We start from the raw sequence: 21,901 nt of genomic DNA, 5'->3' as shown, positions 1-21,901 counted from the left end.
TTTCTTTTGCGTGTTTGAAAATGTGGCACAAAAATCTACCGCGTGCCGAACTTTATGCATTACCTGCCAACCAAGTGCCCGCTGTGAAGTGACATAGTTAACGCGGATAACACCACACTCTAGACACTGTAGCGCCCCTTAAACAGTGCAATAGCAGATATTTAGAGTCTTTTTCTCCAAGTTGTAGCCACCACAGAGCAGGGTGCTGAAACACCTCAACCCCACACTAAGTAGCTCTGCGTGCCTCTATGGTTGTGCACCCAGGCTCACACGCACCAGGATTACTGTTTGAGCAGCTCTGCGTCCTCTAGTAATCTTTCCATGTCTGTATACATCTAGCGGGATTGGTCAGACAAATTTTCATTAAAGTACAGCTCAGTGTTTCCTGGAAGGCTTAGTATGTGCTTACATTAAGGTCATGGAGTCTTCTTTGTGAAAGCAGTAGATTAAAAATGATAATAAAAAGAAAGAAAGAATAATAAACTGTCTTTCATCTCCGAGGCAAAACAAAGAACCGAGGGTAGAAGGTGGAGCCAACTGATATATATATATAGTGGGAGGGACCAGGAGTCCTCACCCTTCTTTCCTGCCTGCAGAGGTTAATGAAGTCAAAACCCTGGCTTCTGCACTCAGAGAAGGGCCACCAGAGATAACACATTTTTGCTACCCTATGAATGTTTTACCAACTTATTATGCAGTTCCCCTATATTCTGGAATTTTCTTCTTCCTCAATATGTGGGAATTATAGTTTAGCAAAAGTGACTTTTATGTTCTGGGGACTAAAAAATGCTATATTTGCTATAAAATTGTATTAGATGATTGTTTTGTATTCAATAGATTTAACCTACCACCAGGGATACCCTGGCAAAAACCCACAGGTTGGACAGAGACTTCCAAAAGATTATGACTCCCAGACTGTTTAAAAACTCCACTAACCTCTTTGGATGACTTTGTAATTTTAATATAATTTCCCCTTTAATATGCAAGGGCTCATTTAGGTCCACAATTGCATTAAGCACAGTGCAATTTAGAGTGCAATCACCACAGTTTTATTTCCCACAATACCACAACTGCATCAGATTTGCTAACTGGACAAAACTTCATGTGCACTTTACCGCAAATCAGGCACAATTGTAAGAATATTTTTTAAGCCTGTCTGGTGTTATTACAGGTGTTTGATGATTTAATTTATGGTGTTTGTGTGAGTTCAGTGTGTGCCCTATTCTTTTGGTGCATCTGCACAGCGGCAATTGACACAGGGTGCAAAGGGAACCAGTGACGCATGGGCTGGAGGTAGCTCCAGGGTTCCCCTGTGTCAACAGGCACAGCAGCACCTGATTCAGAATGGAAGGCAGGAAGGACTGAGCAGTACTGAGTGCAACTATAGGGAGGAACAAGGAGCATATTTTGAAGAAAGTACCTTTAATGAAAGTGGTTTCTATGTGGTATTGCCCGCAGGGAAAAACGCAAGTTGCCCACTACACATGCGGCCGTAAATGAGCCCTGTAGTGTACTGAATGGCTGGGCCATACCTACTTAACTGATATGTTGGAAAGCGCGAACACATTTAAACCATACATATCTGGTACTGTTGCATTCTGTTGCATCTTCAAATTATTTTTTTGTTTTTAGTCATCTAGCTTGTTACAAAAATGAATTAAACACAACATGACCAGGACAAGATGTACTACCGTAGTTAAATGAAAACTTTCTTAAACAAATGTAAAACAGAGACGTTTAGAATAATAGAAGCCATCATTGGGTATATGCCAGAGATATTTGATAAGAAAATCCTAGCTAGACCTAAGCCATTTTACACGGCATACACTTTAAGACATCCTTTACTGAACGTACACTTTACATCTATATTTCAGTTACTTGGCAGTGCAGTTTGTCAACACCGAGCCTTATTCCCCACGCCTAGCTAGTTATAGGTGTCTCAGCATTAAGGCAAGTGCTTAACTGTAACACCGCACGATGTCTGCACCTCCCTGTTCTTTTTATCCTGCAGCCAACATGTCGGGACTGCTCCCCATCGGGAACGCGCACACCTCGTGGCACCATTCTCAGCGCCTTCCAGGCGGAGCGCCTCCACTTGGTCCCGCCCCTATTACGCCAACAAATGCGTGTTGACATCATTGGCGCCGCTTCCGTATATAATAGGTCGGGCCGGCTAGTTCAGGCGTTCAGTTGGGGGCAGCCTCTCTTACTGTACGCACTGTGCGTTAGTTGTCTTTGCGTAAGACAGTCTAGCCGCATTATAGTTTTATTGTTTTTTTCCTTTTCTTTATGTTTGTAGTTCTGTTGTAACAACAAGCATCAATCACGGCGATTCAATTCCCCGTAACCTCATTCATCCGTCGCGATCTTTCAACAACCCAGTATAACTGATTCCCGACGAAAGGAGCTCGACCTTCTTTATCCTTTAGTTATGAGTCATGTGGCCGTGGAAAATGTCCTCAGTCTAGACCAGCAGGTAAGCGTGCTAGTGCGGAGCGTGTATGAAATGATGTGGTTCTAATGGGAGGCTGCTGCGCGCTGGCTATGGCCGTGTGGAACGGAGACAAAGGAGGCCTAGTCCTATTGGCAGGCGCCTGCGTGCGCACTTCCATTACACTGCGGTTGGTGTATACGCGCTAGTAATGCTATAGGGCTGATTACTGCCCCCTCCTGACCAGGCCCAGTCCCGGTGCCGCTCACTGTTTATTTCCGTGTGGCGGTGGCTGCTCATGTGCGTCACTAGGGCCGGGCAGCTGCGTATGACTCTTTGTCCCGGTACCTCAGGGAATTCTTTTACGGTGCGTCACTTTCTAGATTAGGATTTTAAAAGCTTTGGTCTCCAGAGACCTTTACTCGCTCCTATACACACTGATCTCGCACCTTCAGGCTTGGTAGGTGGGAGTTGTAGGCCGGCTGATCGGTAGCCGCTTAGTGACGCTTCTAATATAGATTAGACGGGTCGGTTGGTCAGTATACAACGTGCCTTGCCGATGGCTGCCTTCTTGCTTACCGTGCATATTAGGCAGGGCAGACGCGTACAAGGGGGATTCGGAGGAGTCGGCTGCTCCCTCCCATTTAGAAAAATCTCCTTGTGCGCCTGCCGGCCACCATTACGCGGAGCCGAGTTTTTCTCTGAAATGGCCGCCTTTGCTTCACGCAAGTCTGAACAATGCCGTTTGTCATTTCCTTAGTGGATTTGGCTTTCTTTGCGGCTGGTGCCGGCAGTACAGTATTTTCCTTGTGAGGAGGGGAGGGGGCGAAAGCTTGTTTTCCTGGTGCGCCATTAGTCGCAGGAAGCGATAAGGTATTGTTCTGCTCGTACAGCAGTCGCAGTGATGTTTATAAACTGCAGTCGCTTTTCATCCACTCTTAGACATTAGAAGCCACACGATTATGGTGCTACCCACATACAACATAGTGTCCTATTTCTATAGTATTGGCGCGTTACTGTCAGCATTCTCTTTAAGCTGCATCCAGGCCTTGTGCCCCGGGCCTACTGGTGCCTTTGGCTTTATTTTCTAGCCTTGCAGATGTGCTGGACACTGAAGCAGTCTAAATCACTCACTCGTTTTACTAAAGTTACTAACAGCAAGTTAAAGCTTGTCTAAGGCTATACATGACATTAAACGTTCGCTCTTCATTACAATTTTAGTTTTTGGTTACACATGAAATTTTAATGACCATAGAATTAGCTTTACATTTTTCATATGGCAATTTTCTTTTAATGCAGCAATATTTAAAGGAATTTTTTATGTTGACAAATATATTATGCCATCTCTTTTGTGATTAGGACAAATGTAAAGGTGGGGGTACATTAAAATATTCTACATAGTCTCCAACCCCTTGAATCAGGTGGGCACAGTATGAGTGGTCCTACATGTGTACAGTCGGTTTGTTTGGGTCAGCAGCCATACTTGGTATGTAACTTTGGCCAGTCTTGTAACAATCAGGACAGTTTGAGTAACTTCAAACCTGGACCTAAAAAACAGCTCCTCTAGAAATAGAAATTAGATAAATTATCTGTTAGAGAAATTCGTTTCCTCTTTGTTTTGCCTAGTGTTAAAGTTCCAAACTTATAAAATGTACACTTTATGGTTTGAATTTATGGCAGACCACAACCATACTTGTGTCCAAGGTTCTATAATGGCATTTTTAGGTTTTGTTGCCAACCACCATTACATAGAACAGAGTTTTTCTCTAAATTTAGTCAGGCTTGCACTCAGGGTTGTCAGGATTTTTTTTTTTTTTTTTATATATAACAGATACATGTATGGAATGCTTTACAGAATTTCTACATCATTCATATCAGTCCCTGCCCCAGAAGTGCTTGCAATCTAAAGTCCCTGTCACATACAGCCTGTTTAACAGGTCAATTAGCCTGCCTGTATGTTTTTGGAGTTTCAGAAAAAGCGGAGAATGATTCAGGTCCCCAGCAATGTGAGACAGAAGCACTACCTACTAATCCACTGTGCTGCAATGGTACTATTTTTGGTGGCTTAAAATGGAAATAAATGATTGGAAATGGAACAAGCCCCCCCATTCACTCTCAACAATTATTTTTTTAAAAGGAAATTTAACAAGCTATTGCAAATGGAGCTAAGATGTCTCTATTTTGCTATTATCTTTGTTTCGCATATGACATTCAGCATCTTCACATACAATATCTATTGGCATCGAGTCCAACTTCTCAGTATCTGTAGACCTGAGACACAGGTTGCTGAAGTGCCTTTTATACTGAGCTATTTTTCTTTGGGAATTACTACTGCTGTCTGACAACTTACTAGTGTAGTGCACTCTGTTGTTTTGGCATAGTGAGTAAAGTATTTTGAGAAAAGTCTAAAGCTGGCCATACACTTACCAATAAAATCGTACAAAACCTAACTTCATATGATTTGGGGTTTAAGAATTATCGTCCCAATAATTTTCGAGCCATGCCGATCGGTCATTTAGTCTCAGCCAGGTTAGAAAACTGGTTGCGTTATAAGTTCTATGCATGGATTGTGTATTTGGCGATATCCTTGGGGGACTTGCAGTGGAAGTCACTTTCATACGGTTGGTGTCTGCCAACTATTTCCTGCTCAGAACATCCACCCGATTTGTATTTCCTGGGCTTTAACCTGCAGACTGAAATTATAGCATAGTTTTAGATCATTGCATTTTAACGTACAACCATTATATTTGAACATTTGTTGGAAGAAGACTAAAATCTGAATGTGTATGGCCAGCTTGAGGGTGAAGACACAGAGCTACTAGTAGCAGCTACTAAACTAAAGAAAATACCCTACCATAGACAATACTGAGAATTGCCTCTAATAAAACACATAGAAAATGTTGATCATTTACTAATTGTCTATTTCTGTAGCTATGACAAGTAGCTGCTACTAGTACCACTGTCTGTCTTCAATATGGTAATAAAGAATTTCATTAAGATAATGTGCTCTGTAAACAAACATTAACTTTCCTCAGCTGCACACTGTCTCAGGCTTCAGGTTAGGAGCTTGTTAAATGGAGCATTTAACTGGCAATGTTGGTAATGTAGCAACATGTTGAGAAAAAAGTTTCAGCTTGGCCTGTTAGTGGTAAGATGTAACTATTTAAACAATAGAGGTTATGTTGAAAATTATAGATAGCTGTATAGACTTTGTAGAGGAACTCGGTTGGATTTGTTTATCTGAAATCTTTTGGCACATTCAGAATATTGTCTGAACCCTCTAACATGGGGATTTGATTACTGCAGTTTTCTCAGAATAATAGCTGCGCTTGATGTACAGCCTCTTCCTTAGTTTTATAAAAAAAAAAAATTTAAGGTTCCCCTTTAACATGAACTGTAGTTACATATTTACAAATATATGTAATGCTCAGTTATGTAAACTGCAATGTAGTACTTTGCGTATCTTGTTTACAAGAGTTTGTGCCCCGGTGGAGCAATCAAAGTTCCTTACTGCATTTACAGAATGCGCTTGGCCTGTTTCATCAGGAGCCAATTAACCTGTGTTTTTGGCGTATGGGAGGAAACTGGCATACCCTTAGGAAATCCATGCGGAGCTGGGGATAGCATACAGACTCCTAACGGTTGTGTATGTATTTTTGTAGGATAGCAAAGTATCCTGGTCTTCTTCCCCGCACACCTAATTCTACCTGGTCTTCAAACTGAGCTTTTAAGTTTTTGCTCTTTCTCCATAAAAAGCAATGGGGTGCATATTTCCTTAAACTATAGTTTCTTTCCTGGATATTAGTAGTGTGCAGATATTAAAACACTATAGATCAATTGTTTTTACTTGCTAGTACATCATGTATTTGGGATATAACTGGAATGGCGATTGTCTTTTGCATAAACTCGTGTGTTCACTCTATAAAGGGTAACTATCATCCCTATATTTCCCCCTCCAGAGGTGCTGGATAATAGAGCCCACACTCCAGATAGGGGAAACAATTGGGTTTTGTTTTAAACTTGTTTCCCCCAACAGAAGTGTGGGCACTGTTAGCTTGCACCTCTGGTGGAGGAAACTGGATAGGGGTCAGAGGTGCTCTTTAAGTTTTCGCAGTCAAATCCTGCTAAGTTTCCACAGGTTGTTTAAAATAACTTGTAGCTTATTAATGTTAGAGTAGTGGCATACGTGACCTCTTCTGAACTGCTTACAGCAGGGATAATAAGTATTGAACATGTCAATATTTTTTTTAGTAAATATATTTCTAATGGGGCTACTGACATGAAATTTACACCGGATGTTGGTCACAACCCAAGTAATCCACACTTGTAAAGAAATCAAAACAAATAATCTATGGAAAGTACTGAAGATCAGAGTTCACAGAAGAGGCCCTGGAACCTTCAAGATTTTAAGTTTGTGTGGAAGAATGGGCCAAAATCACACCTGAGCAATGCATGTGACTAGTTTCTCGATACAGGAGGCTTGCAGCTGTCATTATCAACAAAGGCTTTTCTAAGTATTAAATACATTTCAGTAAGCCTGTTCAATAATTATTCCCTGTGTCATGCCACTTTAATACACACAACTTTATTTGCTCGTTTGGCAAGGTTGCCAAATAAGCAGATCTTGCACAGATATGCCCACCTTGGATGAGCAGTGTCGTGTTAATGTGATTGTTTGGCACTAGGGCCAAACAATCATGTTTCAGTGACTGGAATAGGAATGGTCAGAGCAAGGACCACATTAATGAGCTGAATGCAGTCCCTGATCCCACAAGCCAATCCTGTACGACTGACATCTGGCCAATTTTTGGCCAGATACCTGCCGGTGGGCCTTTTGGAGGACTCCATATATGGGCAGATAAGCTCTGTCTTGAGGACCTAAGTCGGCAGCTGACATCTGCCCTGTATTGCCTCAAGTAGTAATGCATAGTGCTGGTGTCCAAACAGATCTGCAGCTAATGGTATTCACTTCTCATCAGCCTCCATTTTGTCTTAATTTCTTGAGAGCTTTACATGTAGTGCTACATGTAGCCAGTAGATGTCTCACCAGGAGAATTGTAAAATTTTAAGCAGCTGGTGAACAGTCAATTACTACTTATATCTAGCCTGCACTGCACCCAGGTTTTGCTTTTTAGTTTCTACAGCTCTATCAACATTTGCTACAAAAGAGTGCTCAATTTTGTTTCAGCATTACAGAAGTTAAATTTCAAGAGGATGCATATGACAGTTTTCACTCTCCTTAAATGCGAATAGTAGAATTTGTGTGTAATACTTTTAGCAATTTTCCAATAAATGCATGCATTTAAGAATTGATTTTAAAACATCTCATGAGCTTTTCCTCCTTTTTGCAGTTTGCTGGCCTAGATTTGAATTCAGCTGATGCCCAAAGTGGTGGTTCTGCAACAAGTAAGTAGCAGAGTTATTGGTTTTATTTGGGTGTTGGGGAGCAGGTTTTGCCATGTTAAGTAAAAATAATATTTCATACTTATGTCTGTTTTTATATATTCTGTTTTAGAAGGACGTTATATCCCTCCACATTTGAGAAACAAAGAAGCCTCAAGGCAAGGTTAGTGGGTTTTTTTGGTTTTTTTTTTCCCACTTTGCTTAAAATACTTTCAGTGACGTCCATACATTACAGCATATATCATTATGGGAAATTCCTCTATTCATAATGCCTGTGTAAAATAAATTAAATTTTTTTTACCAGTCTTGAAAGAGAAATTGGTGAATTTTGTACTGAAAGATTTATTGTCATGTAGGTTATCCAAGGTGTCAATACCCAGCAGTAGATGTGTATAAGGGATACGGTGATTGGTGGTCCCAAAGAACTGGTACGATTAACTGGCTTGGTGTGTTGGCTGCAAATAGCTTGGCCTGCATAAGCTAGCCATTGAGCTGCTTGTGAATTGCCGTGGAACTCTAATTTAACTGCTCCAAATCCTCCACTTTGAACACACTGTTTAAAATCACTGTTTCAACTTGGCTTCATAGATAATAAATTGATAATCAAAAGTAGTGGTGTAGCTTTCTAACCTGCATTTTACTTCTCTAGTTAAAAAAAAAAATAAAAAAATGGTGGGTTGACAAAATGCAGGTTTTTCATGAACTGTAGAGCTTTTCCTGCTTTCTATGAAGCTAGATGGAGAACAGTTTGTGAACCAAAGATTTGTTCTGATAATGACTTACTGTAGATCACTTGTCAGAATCAACACTATAATTTAATAAGCAATAATGTGCATGTAACATGCATTACTCTGAATTTTGTCAGCTTGCTTTAGCTTGCTTTTAGAAACTAGTTTGTCACACTTGGTCATGTTAATACTAAAATAATTTTCTTGTAAGTCTGTTGCTAATGGTGTGGGTTGTTTTTGCCTTTTAAGACGCCAACTGGGACGCTGGCCGTGGCGGGAATGGCTACGTTAATGGTACAAACGATGACCGTGACAGTCGCATGAATGGTTATGATCGAAGTGGCTATGGAAATCGTGGTTCTGGACGAACTGACAGAGGTATTTGTAACTTGTAACTGACAGTTTTTGTAAAATATTTATAAAATATATGAAATTTTGCCATCAATAGGCTTATGTGTAGATATGCCCACCCCATTTACTTAAATAGTAAATGCCTATAATTAGTGGTTTAGTTCTGATGTATAATTCATGCATGTTCTAATGCATAACTGAATATGGGTAAAATAGAAGTTAAGGCTCCAAATACACTGTCTAAAACATTTTATATAGTTGTAACAGTAATTTTTTTATTTTTTTTTTGCTTTTACACTTATCCTATCCTTCCCTTAATAGCTACATTAATTTTACAAGAGATACGGAGCTTTATTTAAACAATCTCCTCTAGATTTACAGAGAAGCAGACTTCTGTTGTGCAGGAAGATTATGCACACTAGAATTCTATCTACAGATAGGGGTGCTGGCTGTCCCACTCAGTGTGCCCCTGCTCTTTGGATCATCTGCTTTCCTGTGTTATGTATGCAAGTGGAGGAAAGCCAATACACTGTTATCCACTCTGTAGCCCCTTTGACAGACATGGTGTCAGCCTGTGTGGATCTGCACTGAGCTAATTTTTCACCATGCAGTGCCAATATCCACTCAGTAGCTCCATGCAGGGCAGGGCCGTGCCTGTCAATGGGGCTGAGAAACTGCTGTTCCGCTCTGTGCCTCTGCCAGTGACTTATCAAGATATCCCAGTAAGTTGCATTTTCTAAGATGGACTTCTAAGTTAAAATGATCAAATGGCTCTATAGAAAAATCTTTGGATAACTTTCAGAAAGTTCTTATTTGCAGTTTGCATAACATTAACCCTTGGTATCGATATTAACTGTCAAAATCAAGATATAAAAACTTTTTATCTGAACACAAGTGTATGCAGCTAGTTAGTAAAGGCTAGTACACTTCTAGCTTTTTTTCTGTAAACACTTCTAGGTTTTCTGTAAATCTTAAAGGAATGACCAACCCAAACAGGCAAACTGAAATCCTGTCATCACTGCTGCTTTCACTCACCTCACTGTTGTACTTCAAGGGCTATGCAAGGAGATTAGCATCTTAGAGGTGCTTGTGGCCAGAAAGGCTGACAATGGCAAGACTATAGCTGTTGGCAGAATTAACCAGCATTTAAATGCTGATAGCCAACAGAAGTCTATCACTCCTGCAAGCTGCTGTGGCTCTAAACCAGGTCTATGAAAAGTCTCAAAGAAAGCCACTTAAAAATATAACAAATTTTGATACATTAAAAACATAACAAAAAAAACAAGTAACCCCCTACAAACATGGCCTAATGCGTTTCATGCTTACCTAGCACTTAATCATAGGTTCTAAACCAGGTCTGGCACAGGCTTTAATTAAAACAGTATATATTTAGATTCAGTGTTTAGAACTGGCTGCAGAGCCCTATATACTGCAAGTTAATTTGTTACAAATCATTACAATCATTGTCTCTATGTAAAGAGGGCTTACTTTTTGTCTAACCTTTGTGCAGTGACACTCCCATATTAGAAATAGTTGTTACAGTGCTAAGGTTGTTTCAGTCTGTAGTCTTTCAAAATGCATTTTATTGCCTTAGTATATTATGTCACAGAAGCAGCTGTAATGGTTTGCTGTTACTAATTTAATATATAATATTGGTAGTGCTTTTTAAAAGTTGAATAAAGCTGTGCTCATCTTTTGGACATCTTTAAATTCTATGGTGTGTTTTTGTTTTTTTGTTAGGCTTTTATGATAGAGAGAATTCTGGGTGGAATTCAGGCAGAGACAAAGATGCATATAGCAGTTTTGGCTCCCGTGGTGAGCGAGGAAAACCAAGCTTATTTAATGATAGAGGAGGAAGTGGATCCAGAAGGTGAGCATTTACAACACTTGGTATTCTAATAAGTAACTGAACATTAAAATGTTAGTAGTTTTTACTTACATGTAACAGCCTGTATGTTTTGTTCATGCAATTTGTACGGCGTTTACATGATTAGTAACTTTAAACTCTACCTTTTATTTATACACAAGCGTGTAAACCTTTCCTCTCCCAAAAAAAGGGTAGTTCTGTGTTCTGAACTCGCACCTTGGCCACTACAGCTTAAGCTGGTAAACCATCTCAGGTAAGAACTTCTATACTGTAGTGCAAAGAGGAGAATGTCTGTATACTGGCCGCATTTACAGCCCAAACTGGCTGTATTTTTGTTTTTTCCTACAGTATTCATAGTTTAGTATGGTATATGTACGTTTTATAGACTGTACAGGTAATTATAGTAATAAACAAAGATGACATGCTAAGTGCTGATATTAGAAACAGATGAAAATAGAGATAAAATGGGTTGTGGAGATCAGTGAAAGTTGGCTGTCCCCCATTCAGTATGTTATATATTGTCCTTGATGCTATATCCTGCAACAACTTCTGATCTTTGACTTTTGGTTTTAGACCGGATGACCGTCGACCAGACGGCTATGATGGAATGGCTAACAGAGGTGATAGAAGTGGCTTTGGTAGATTTGACAGAGGCAACAGCCGTTGGTCAGATGAAAGAAATGATGAGGATGACTGGTCAAAACCTTTAGCTCCAAATGACCGTGTAGAACAGTAAGTTAGTGTTTTTGGCTTTTTTTTTTTTTTGACTGATTTGCCAAACCTTACTAATTTTATATATATATTTTAAGGGAACTTTTCTCTGGGAGCAACACTGGCATTAATTTTGAGAAGTATGATGACATTCCAGTTGAAGCAACAGGCAACAATTGCCCCCCGCATATAGAAAGTGTATGTACTTTAATGCAGTGGGTTTTTTTTTTTTTTTTTTGGTGGGTAATAGCGTAACACTTTGCCTCTTCTTCCACTCAGTTTCAAGATGTTACTATGGGTGAAATTATCATGGGAAACATTCAGCTAAGCCGTTACACACGACCAACTCCAGTGCAGAAACATGCAATTCCAATTATTATTGAGAAGAGAGACTTGATGGCATGTGCTCAGACAGGTAATTCTGTCCTGTGAGTTGGGATTCTGGCATGAAAGGGATATATTTGTAATACAACACACACAATGTTGTAGATGGAAGTTGCTGCGACTAATGTGATGCTGTGAGGTAAAACCACCTTGAACTTCAGATATTGTTTGAAAGTAGTTGGTTTTTTCCAGTTTGAATATTTCTAATGCTTACACACTTCATAGAAATAAGTTTAGTCATGGTTAAAAAAAAAAAACAAAAAACCTCTAAAACCACCAAAATGCAAGTGATCTGTCCCTTTGTTATGCAAATTGGCGCTTCCTTCAGTTGAACTGCAGTCCTGTTTCTGCTCTAATGTCTTCACTTTTTCTTGAAAAGTACTCTGTTGTAAATAGATTTTTTTTTTTTTTTTTTTTAGGATCTGGGAAAACTGCAGCCTTTCTTCTACCCATATTAAGTCAGATCTATGCCGATGGGCCTGGTGATGCAATGAAGCACTTAAAGGTATTCTGTTTCTGAAGTTATGGTCGGTCATTATGGTATTTAGTTTTGGCAAAGGAATGACTACATGCAGTACAGATTTAGTACACCAATAGGTAGTTTAAAGGGCATGTAAACCCCACACAGCCTCTTGAAAGATTTTTTTAATACCTGCCTTAATCACTTAGATTTGCTTCTCCTCTTGTAACCCACTCAGCCCCCTCCCTCAGGAATTTGCTTTGGCTGTTGGCTTGTGGGCATGCTCAGTTGTTCTAAGCTCAGATTATTAAACATGTCCCCCAGTCTAGCAGCCAGTAAAGAGATGGCATTGCTGGTTCCCATATAAACTTTGCTCTAGCTGTCTGCTTCAATTTTTTTTCTCCTAACCTGAGCTCAGCTTGAACAAAGCAGAACTTTGATAAAAGACAGTTCTGCCATAAAATGTATGCTGAATAAGGGTGTGTGTATGCTGTTTGCAGAGTTAAATGTGTATCCAATTATGTATCAGAGGAAAAATGGCCACCAGGTGAAAGCTGCGATTTGCTTTAGGAAAATGGTGTGGAATGATGGTGCTGGCAAGTGGAGGAGATATATGCAGTACAAATGGGTGGGGGAGGCATGCCCAACTGATATACATTGTAGGCAAATGTAGGCTTTACATGTCCTTTAAGGCTTCTGTGTACCTTTTGACATAGAATTTGATCTTTAGTACCAACCTACTCTAACAGTCGTTTTATATAATATTACTGTGACCGAAACTGTGCACCAGCATTCACTTTCTCTGCAGATAACTGTTCTAACAGCTGCTAAAAATAGACTAAGTTTGACCAAGCAATTTGTGCATGGGTGCTTTAAAGGAACAGTAACACCAAAAAATGAAAGTGTATAAAAGTAATTACAATATAATGTACTGTTGCCCTGCATTGCTACAACTGGTGTTTGCCTCATATAAACTATAGTAGTCTAAGTAAGCTGCTGTGTAGCTATGGGGGCAGCCATTCAAAGGAGAAAAGGCACAGGTTACTTAGCAGATAACAGATAAACCCCCATTATATGGGGCTTATCTACTAGTTATCTGCTATGTAACCTGTGCCTTTTCTCCAGCTTGAATGGCTGCCCCCATGGCTACACAGCAGCTTATTTATATGGTAGCTTTTCTGTAGCAAAAACACCAGTTTTTTGCAGAGCAACAGCACATTATATTTTAATTACTTTAAAACACTTTTTTGATGTTACTGTTCCTTTAAGCAGCAGGTAAGTGCTTTAGAGTGGGTTAAATAGTGGTTCTCACTGCAGTTGGCCCTGAAGAGGCTGCAAGCTGTCTTAGAACTTTCTAGTTTCATAAGCATGCATATTTGGTTTGTAAAACTGTATTGATAACTGTGATTAAACTGTATATAATGTTTGAACTTTTTGCATTAATTGTCTATATAAACCTTATTTCAATACCTTTTCAGGAAAATGGAAGATATGGTAGACGCAAACAGTTTCCACTTTCTCTTGTTTTGGCACCTACCAGAGAGCTAGCAGTACAAATCTATGAAGAGGCTAGAAAGGTGATTTTTTTTTTTTTTTTTCTTTGACTGGGTGTGATCAAATTAAAAATGAGTTATCAGTTTATTGGAATGTTCTCTAATCTTGGTATCATAGCCTGTTGGGCAAAAAGGTATCCCCTTTATACCACTTCCTTGTTTCATATCATGCTTTTTACCCTATAACTGATCTTAAGCAACTGATGCACCATTTGGAGGTGAACGAATTTACATTGGGCAAGAAAATAATACATTATGCAAGACAGAGCCAAGTTTATTTTTAAACAGGCTGTGTGCAACATTTCTGGGTCAAAAAACTATTATATAGATACTAATTATTTTAGTAAATATAACCAGATCAGCATGAGCTGTTGGATGGTCCAATTCTGCAGTTCTTGACCTTTTAATGGATAAGGCATGCATTTTTCTAATCCTAAAATAATTTAACTTTTGATGTACATGTCAACTTTTAGACCAGGGGTCAGGAACCTTTTTGGGTGAGAGAGCCATAAACACCCCATATTTTAAAATGTAATTCCGTGAGAGCCATATAATATGTATGGGCGCGAATGCTGCGGGGCAAGGTAGGGTGGGTCCCAAGGATGCCGGATGTGATGCAGAGGAGGGCGTGGCCTGCGCTCGGCGAATAGACATGTTCTAAGTCTTAGAACACATCTTCTAACCGCCGAGTGCAGGTGCAAGGTAAGGTGGGTGCCAAGGATGCCGGATGCGATGCGGAGGAGGGCGTGGCCTGTGCTAGACAGATAGACGTGTTCTAAGGTTTAGAACGCGCCTTCTATCCACCGAGCGTAGGCCATGCCCCCATTCTCATTTTTATTAAAGATTTGGCAGTGTGCCAGATGCAGCAATCAAAAGAGCCACATCTGGCTCCCAAGCCATAGGTTCCCTACCCCTGTTAGACTATAGAACAGTTTGCATATTTTGCCTTGTTTAGGGCTATGATCACAGCTACCTTATGGATTAGTATATTTGTGGTGTGTGGTTTTTTTATATATATATATATATATATATATATAATTTTTTTTTTTTTTTCTTTAAGTCTTTCAAAGTTAACGTTAATGTAAATTTAAAAGCTGTATTTATTGCTCCTTTGCACTGCTGGCTCTGACTCGTGTACCTCCTTCAGTTTGCATACAGGTCTAGAGTTCGCCCATGTGTAGTCTATGGTGGGGCTGATATTGGCCAGCAGATACGAGATCTGGAACGTGGTTGTCATCTACTTGTTGCTACTCCTGGGCGCCTTGTTGATATGATGGAAAGGGGAAAGATTGGCTTGGACTTTTGCAAGTACGTCAAAAGCCTTTGCTATCTTAAAGCATTCAAATCTTCTTCCGTGTAATTTAATTTATATTTTCTCTTTAAAGTTATCTAGTACTAGATGAAGCAGACAGAATGCTTGACATGGGTTTTGAGCCTCAAATTCGTCGTATTGTCGAACAAGACACTATGCCACCAAAAGGTGTAAGGCAGACTATGATGTTTAGCGCCACTTTCCCCAAAGAGATTCAGGTATTCATATTTTATTTTTTTTGGTGGGAGTTGGGAGTTTGCCTGTGCTGGACTGTACTTTGTTGTAACTCACTACAGCCTCATGAGTTGGCCAAAGCACTTGCTGAACTTTATAATTGGCAATTTATTACAAGCTATATGATAGTATTGACATTTCTACATTTATATAATAAGTACAGCTTTTATGTATAACATTCTTATTTTGTAGATACTTGCTCGGGATTTTTTGGATGAATATATCTTCTTGGCAGTTGGTAGAGTTGGTTCCACTTCAGAAAATATAACTCAAAAAGTTGTTTGGGTCGAGGAGATGGACAAACGTTCATTTTTGCTTGACCTCCTCAATGCAACAGGTAAGTTTTAAAATTCTAAAGTCGATGACTAATGGTGCTTTACTTCCTTACTTAATGTTTACGCTTTTTGTATCTGTTTTTAAGGAAAAGATTCCTTAACTCTAGTCTTTGTGGAGACCAAAAAGGGTGCAGATGCACTTGAAGATTTCTTGTATCATGAGGGTTATGCCTGTACAAGCATCCATGGAGACAGGTCTCAGAGAGACAGAGAAGAAGCACTTCACCAGTTCCGGTCAGGAAAAAGCCCAATCCTTGTTGCCACTGCTGTAAGTTGTCCTGTAACTTTTGGGGTTTTTTTTGTTTTGTTTTTATTCCCCCCCCCCCCGATTTGTAACTTTTTTTCTTTTTATTTTCCCCTCCCCCTCTTACTCAATGCAGGTAGCAGCTAGAGGTCTTGACATTTCAAATGTAAAGCATGTCATAAACTTTGATCTACCAAGTGACATTGAAGAATATGTGCATCGTATTGGTCGTACTGGACGTGTAGGGAATCTTGGTATGTCCTAGTAAAGCCAAAGTTTTTTGAGAGTATTGGTAGTTTAAGAAATCTGCATTAGCCACAGCAGTGTTAGAAGTTTTTTCACAATTGCTGATTCTAGTATAGTCATGCTAAACTGTTCAAGGTGAAGCTCCTCTTCAGTAGCTTGGGAACATGGCGATTGTGTTGAGTAGACAATTGACATTATACAGAAAAAGAACAAAAAATAGAGTAGGCGCATAAGGAAAAACTTGTGTTCAGTGAGTGTTGCAGTTCTGAATCTAAAGTAAATTTGGAGGCCTAGTGGTGCTTCGCCTTACCCTATGTAATAACTGCATGTAGCGATGGAGTTAAATAAATGAGATTGACTGGTAGTTTTTTTCAATGTCTGAGATTCTGCATAGGTGCCCATGTGTGTATGTTCATATGTACTGCAAATACATATAGCACTGCATATCCTAGTTTAATCCTTAAAGGAGAGCCATCAAAACATTTTTAATCTTTATTTCATGGGAATTAGAATTTTCTAAATCCGTTAAACAGTTTTAGAGTTTTTTTTTTTTTTTTTTTTTTGCCCTATCTGAAGGTTTTTTTTTTGTCCATGCAGGAGTCAGATCTTTAAAGACAGTTAGCTCTAATGGGTGAAAATACCTTGCCTTCCAGATTCATTTAAACTCTGCATGCAGAATGCATTTAGTGATTGAGTGTTAGAAGGCATTTTTATGTGACTAGCTGGGATTGGGCATGTAAAGTCTCATTTGGCTATTTTGTATTTCATAGTATTTTTCAGTGACTTGTGCACCATGACTTTGCTGAAACCTGCATTTACACAGATGCGCCCTTTACTGGGAAACCTTCAATTTGGGCAACTATTTTAATTTTTTTTTTTTTTTGTATTAAAGGTCTTGCAACATCTTTTTTCAATGAAAAGAACATAAACATAACAAAAGATTTGCTGGATCTGCTGGTGGAAGCCAAACAGGAGGTTCCTTCTTGGTTGGAGAACATGGCTTATGAACAGCATCACAAGAGTAGCACTCGTGGTCGTTCAAAGAGGTAGGTGGCTATCTTGGAGCCTGTGTAGCTTAGATATTGGAGCAAATCTTAAAAGTAATTGGCTTTAAAAGTTATTTGCATAGTTAAACTGGAATTGTGGGCATGATTTTTTTCATATTTTAATGCCTTTTTTTTCTTTTAGTCGCTTCAGTGGTGGATTTGGTGCTAGAGACTATCGTCAAAGTAGCGGTGCAAGTAGCGGCTTTGGCGGCAGCAGCCGCGGCGGCCGAAGCAGTGGTCATGGAGGCAGCCGGGGGTTTGGAGGTAAATAAAGCTAAGGGGCGATATTGCTAATTGTGTACATGGGCTAAAAATCCATGAAATGCTCACGGTTTTCCATTACTATTTGTTTCTGCAGGCGGCTATGGTGGCTTCTATAACAGTGACGGGTATGGAGGCAACTACGGGGGCAGCTCCCAGGTTGACTGGTGGGGCAACTAAGCCAGTCTGCAGCTGAAATGACTTAAACAAGCTAATATGGAAACCACATGTAACTTAGCCAGACTATACCTTGTGTAGCTTCAAGAACTTGTACATTACCAGCTGTGATTCTCCACTGAATTTTCTTTTCAAGGGAGCTCTGGGCCACAAAGAAAGCAAACAATAGAAACAAGCCCTACTCTGAAGGTGTTGAAGATTTCATTGCTGTAGTGTTGGATTAAAACCCAGATCCACCCCCTCCCAACAACTGCATTTATTTTGACTGAGGATAATTTGTTTGTTAATGTACTGTGCCTTTAACTTTAGACAACTTTTTATTTTGATGTCCTGTTGGCTCAGTATTGCTCAAGGTATAAATTGTTGAGACAAAATAAATTTATTGAACTTGGGCGAAATCAAACCTTGGCACACAGGTGTGATACAACTCAAAAACAGGAATCTCTTCATCCATGCATTAATATTACAAGGAAAAACTTGTGCAGTAACCCTGCATTAGGGCTTCTGTTGACTTGCCAATTTGAGGCAAAACACCTTGAAGCATATCGGAAGAAATCATTTCTAATGTGGAACACTGTACCAAGTTAAGTTCTGATTTGCTCACTCTATCCTGGAAAAGGTACTCAAACCAGAAGTCTCTTTATTAAGCCATTCCAATCACTAAGGTGTATGAATGTCAATCATACATGTTAAGCACTGTTTTCAGAGAATGCAAGTGAATACGGCAATTCCTTTAACAATGTTAAGGCAGATCAGTAACTTGTGAGTTTGCCAAATAAGGGCCGATCTTTACAGGAAACGTTTAACAATCTGAAACTTTAAATAGTTTTTAGGAGGTATCATCTATAAATTGACATATGCCTGTCCTGAAGATATAGCAGAATGGCTGACCACAGCAGTGTGTGGTTCTGTGACAGGCCTGGCTGATTTTGGTCTAAACGCATGCTAGTGTTAATGTTTTTTGGTCAAGAGGATATGAACAGGAAGATTTAAGCAGCAGGCTTTATTTTTAATGCAGATTCACATTACTCTGTTCAAGCTGCGTTGAGAGGTTTAAACATACTTGGCTTACAGTAGACTTTCTAACATGGCTCCTGAAGAGTAAATTGAAATCTTAAGATCCACAGTGGAAAATGTACATAACTGCACAAGGTGTCAAATCTGCTAATGGTGTGCAGTTTAGCCAGTTTTAGTTGCATAGGTTTCCATTGTATTTAGTATGTCGATGCTAAATCTGGCCAAAGACTAATTCCCACCTATAAGATGCCTCTGCCACGTGAAATTTAGCATAGTTTGGGGTTGAATTTTTAAACTTCAGTGGCATGTAAAGGCAAAAATCTACAGTGCAATAGATTTTAAGTGTATTGTGCCTTGCTCTAAAACTTTTTTGTAGGTGCACTTTGACAGTATTGAGGTCATTTTGTTATGGTGCTATTTAAAAATAGATGTGGCCCTTGTACATTTTGCCCATAACTTTATACAAACTTCTTTTATTGCACATTCAGAGAATTTTTATACAAGTCTTGTGTGCGTGTCCTTAACCTCAAATCTTATTTTGTCTCTGAGATAGAAAGACACTGCTAGGAGTGTAGGGCAGGAATGAGATTAAAAATTTGGGACCATGGGTATGGTAGCTTGGGAAGGAAACTATTTTGCACACAATGGATTTCTAGATACTTTTTGCTGCTAGTTTTGTGTAATATTTATTGAACATTTTGACAAATATTTATTTTTGTAAGCCTAAGTGATTCTTTGAAAGTTTAAAGAAACTTGACCAAAAGACAGTACAAAAACACTGGCACTTGAATGTTGAATGTCAACGTATGCGTGAAATTATATATTTCGGGGTAGCGTGAGCTTTTAATGTTAAGTCATATTAAACTCTTAAGTCAAAATAAGCAGACCCAGTATTGGCTGTGCAGCCGTAACTTTCTGGTGTAATTGAAATTAAATTGGCAAATTAAAATTGAACATGCCAAGGTTTTGATACACTTGTCTTAAGATATTGCAACACTTCAAAAACAGACATGAAGTGTCCAGATTCTCAGATGTTTGTTGCGTGAGTTTTGTTTAGTTGTGTGATATATTTTTATTTCAGTGAATGTCTGGCACATTGCAATCCTCAACATGTGGTTATCTTGTCATACTGGTATAATCAGTGACTTGTTTTCAATGATTACATATTAGCAAGTAATTTTGGCAGCAATATCTTTTAACAAGATAAGGTTTAAACAAAAAAATAAATAAAATATGCAATGAATGGATTCAAACTTGCTAAATGTCAAGATTGACTCTCAAGTCGCTCTAGTTTAGTCGATGCTTATTGTACTAGTTTAGATGCTTAGCACTGCATGTGCTGTGCATTACTGATTTTATTAAAATAAAAGTTGAACAGCAAAACATTGAGTCATGTAGTTTTTCATATTACAGTGTACATCATTAGCTTTGTTTCATATACAAATTGTGTATTACCTGACTACCATTTTAGATGTCTGATAATGCAAAGCCCTTCCTTATTTAACAAAGGACATTTAGCTGAAAAGTCACATTGGTGGCATCACTGTCCTATTTGGATGTTTAGTGTTAATATTAATAGCCTTAATACATGGTACTCCAATATATTTAGACCCCCTTGTAGGGTAAGTCTCGGGTTTCACCTAAGAATTTGGAATAATACATCCCAAACATTCATTTCTCCCTTAAAACTAGTAAAGGACTTAGTACATGTATATGCAGCATTTACTGGCTGGAGCTTGTCTGCATTAAGCAAAAACTCTGCAGTATATATATATAAAAAAAAAAATTTTATATATATATATATATATATATATATATATATATATATATATATATATATATATATATATATATATATATATATATATATATAAACAAAAAAGTGTCAGCACTTACAGGATTTAAAATATTTGAAAAAGGATATGAAAAAGGAACATTACAGACCTTAACATTTCAGTCCCCCACAGGGACTTTCATCAGGAGGCAGAGAAAAGACAGTACTGTCTTTTCTCTGCCTCCTGATGAAAGTCCCTGTGGGGGACTGAAATGTTAAGGTCTGTAATGTTCCTTCAAAAATAGAAAACACACTTATAAAAAGCACTCACGGCCTCCAAATGTAGAAAAAAGACTTTGGTTTATTCGATCATCGCATCAACGCGTTTCGATCCCAACAGGATCGTCATCCGGATGGGGAACGGAAGTGAGGTGTAACCATAAATACAAAAATTAACAGTGCTCACAGGTAATTTGCATAATTAATAGCAGTGCAAACACCAAAAATATTTTGAATTAAATAAATAATATATATTTTATATTATATAAATGCACCCCCATAGGTGAAACACCCAAATTCATAAGAATCAAACTCCTATAAAATATGTGAATCACATCACAAGTGTAAATTAGTATATCGTATCATAATGTCAGGAGACCTCGCTAGTATCCAAGTGCATATGGAGATCAACCCAAACTAAACATTGCTTAAAAATTATCCCCCACAGAGAAGGTGATAAGTAACATAGTGATATATCACACAGTAAAGCTAATTTAATAGCACAATATACCCACACTAGGGGTTATATTAATAAAGTGAATGAGTGCAAATAGCATCAACCTTATTCAAAAACATTAAAAAATCACAGTAATCAGGGATCTCAAGTCAGAGGAATAAGTATATCATCTCATCAAGTCATATCCAGATAATCAAAGTTGGATATAAATAGTAAATTGCAGCACATCCATGATTATCCAACTGGATTTATAGAAAACATGAGAGAGAAAACATTTCATTAAGGCCACGAGGGGCAATAGTGTCCAATCTTCGAATCCACTGAGCTTCTCTTTGTAATAATAATTTGGAACGATCCCCACCACGTAAAGGAGGAGGGATATGGCCCTTAACATGGGCAATGAATGTTTTTGTTGTGCAAAATGTCTCGCAAGAGGGATATCAGACTCCCCAGAAGCCAAAGCCGCCCGGATCACGGATCTATGGTTGTTCATTCGTATCCGGAAAGATGTAACATTTACCTATATAATATAATCCGAAATGCAGGTCAATCTATACCGAATTGAATACTTTTTCCCGGTCCGGGGGTGGGCAAATGTATTACCGGTGATAAGACAACCACATGTCATACA

The 21,901-nt window shown here is 38.8% G+C and overlaps 1 protein-coding gene across 2 annotated transcripts; it reads left to right on the top strand.

Moving 5' to 3' along the window:
- The first annotated feature begins 2,175 nt into the window (after positions 1-2,175).
- Positions 2,176-20,143, top strand: ddx3x (DEAD-box helicase 3 X-linked). Of its 2 annotated transcripts, XM_012956656.3 has the most exons (19): positions 2,176-2,476; positions 7,783-7,837; positions 7,947-7,997; positions 8,191-8,262; positions 8,812-8,940; positions 10,654-10,783; positions 11,354-11,512; positions 11,590-11,689; positions 11,771-11,906; positions 12,295-12,380; positions 13,814-13,912; positions 15,036-15,196; positions 15,274-15,418; positions 15,627-15,771; positions 15,856-16,037; positions 16,150-16,267; positions 17,152-17,305; positions 17,448-17,569; positions 17,664-20,143. In XM_012956656.3, the coding sequence occupies exons 1-19, from the start codon at positions 2,432-2,434 to the stop codon at positions 17,744-17,746; spliced, it is 2,172 nt and encodes a 723-aa protein (XP_012812110.1). In that variant the 5' UTR covers positions 2,176-2,431; the 3' UTR covers positions 17,747-20,143. The 2 variants fall into 2 exon arrangements, with proteins under 2 accessions (XP_012812110.1, NP_989196.1); NM_203865.1 differs by lacking the exon at positions 8,191-8,262 and having other exon boundaries at positions 2,200-2,476; positions 17,664-18,146.
- The last annotated feature ends 1,758 nt before the right edge of the window (positions 20,144-21,901 follow it).

The sequence above is a fragment of the Xenopus tropicalis genome, chromosome 2, assembly GCF_000004195.4.
Source record: "Xenopus tropicalis strain Nigerian chromosome 2, UCB_Xtro_10.0, whole genome shotgun sequence".
NCBI lineage: Eukaryota > Metazoa > Chordata > Amphibia > Anura > Pipidae > Xenopus > Xenopus tropicalis.
The sequence above is the reverse complement of the archived record's forward strand: the minus strand, read 5'-3'. Positions and strand labels throughout refer to the sequence as shown.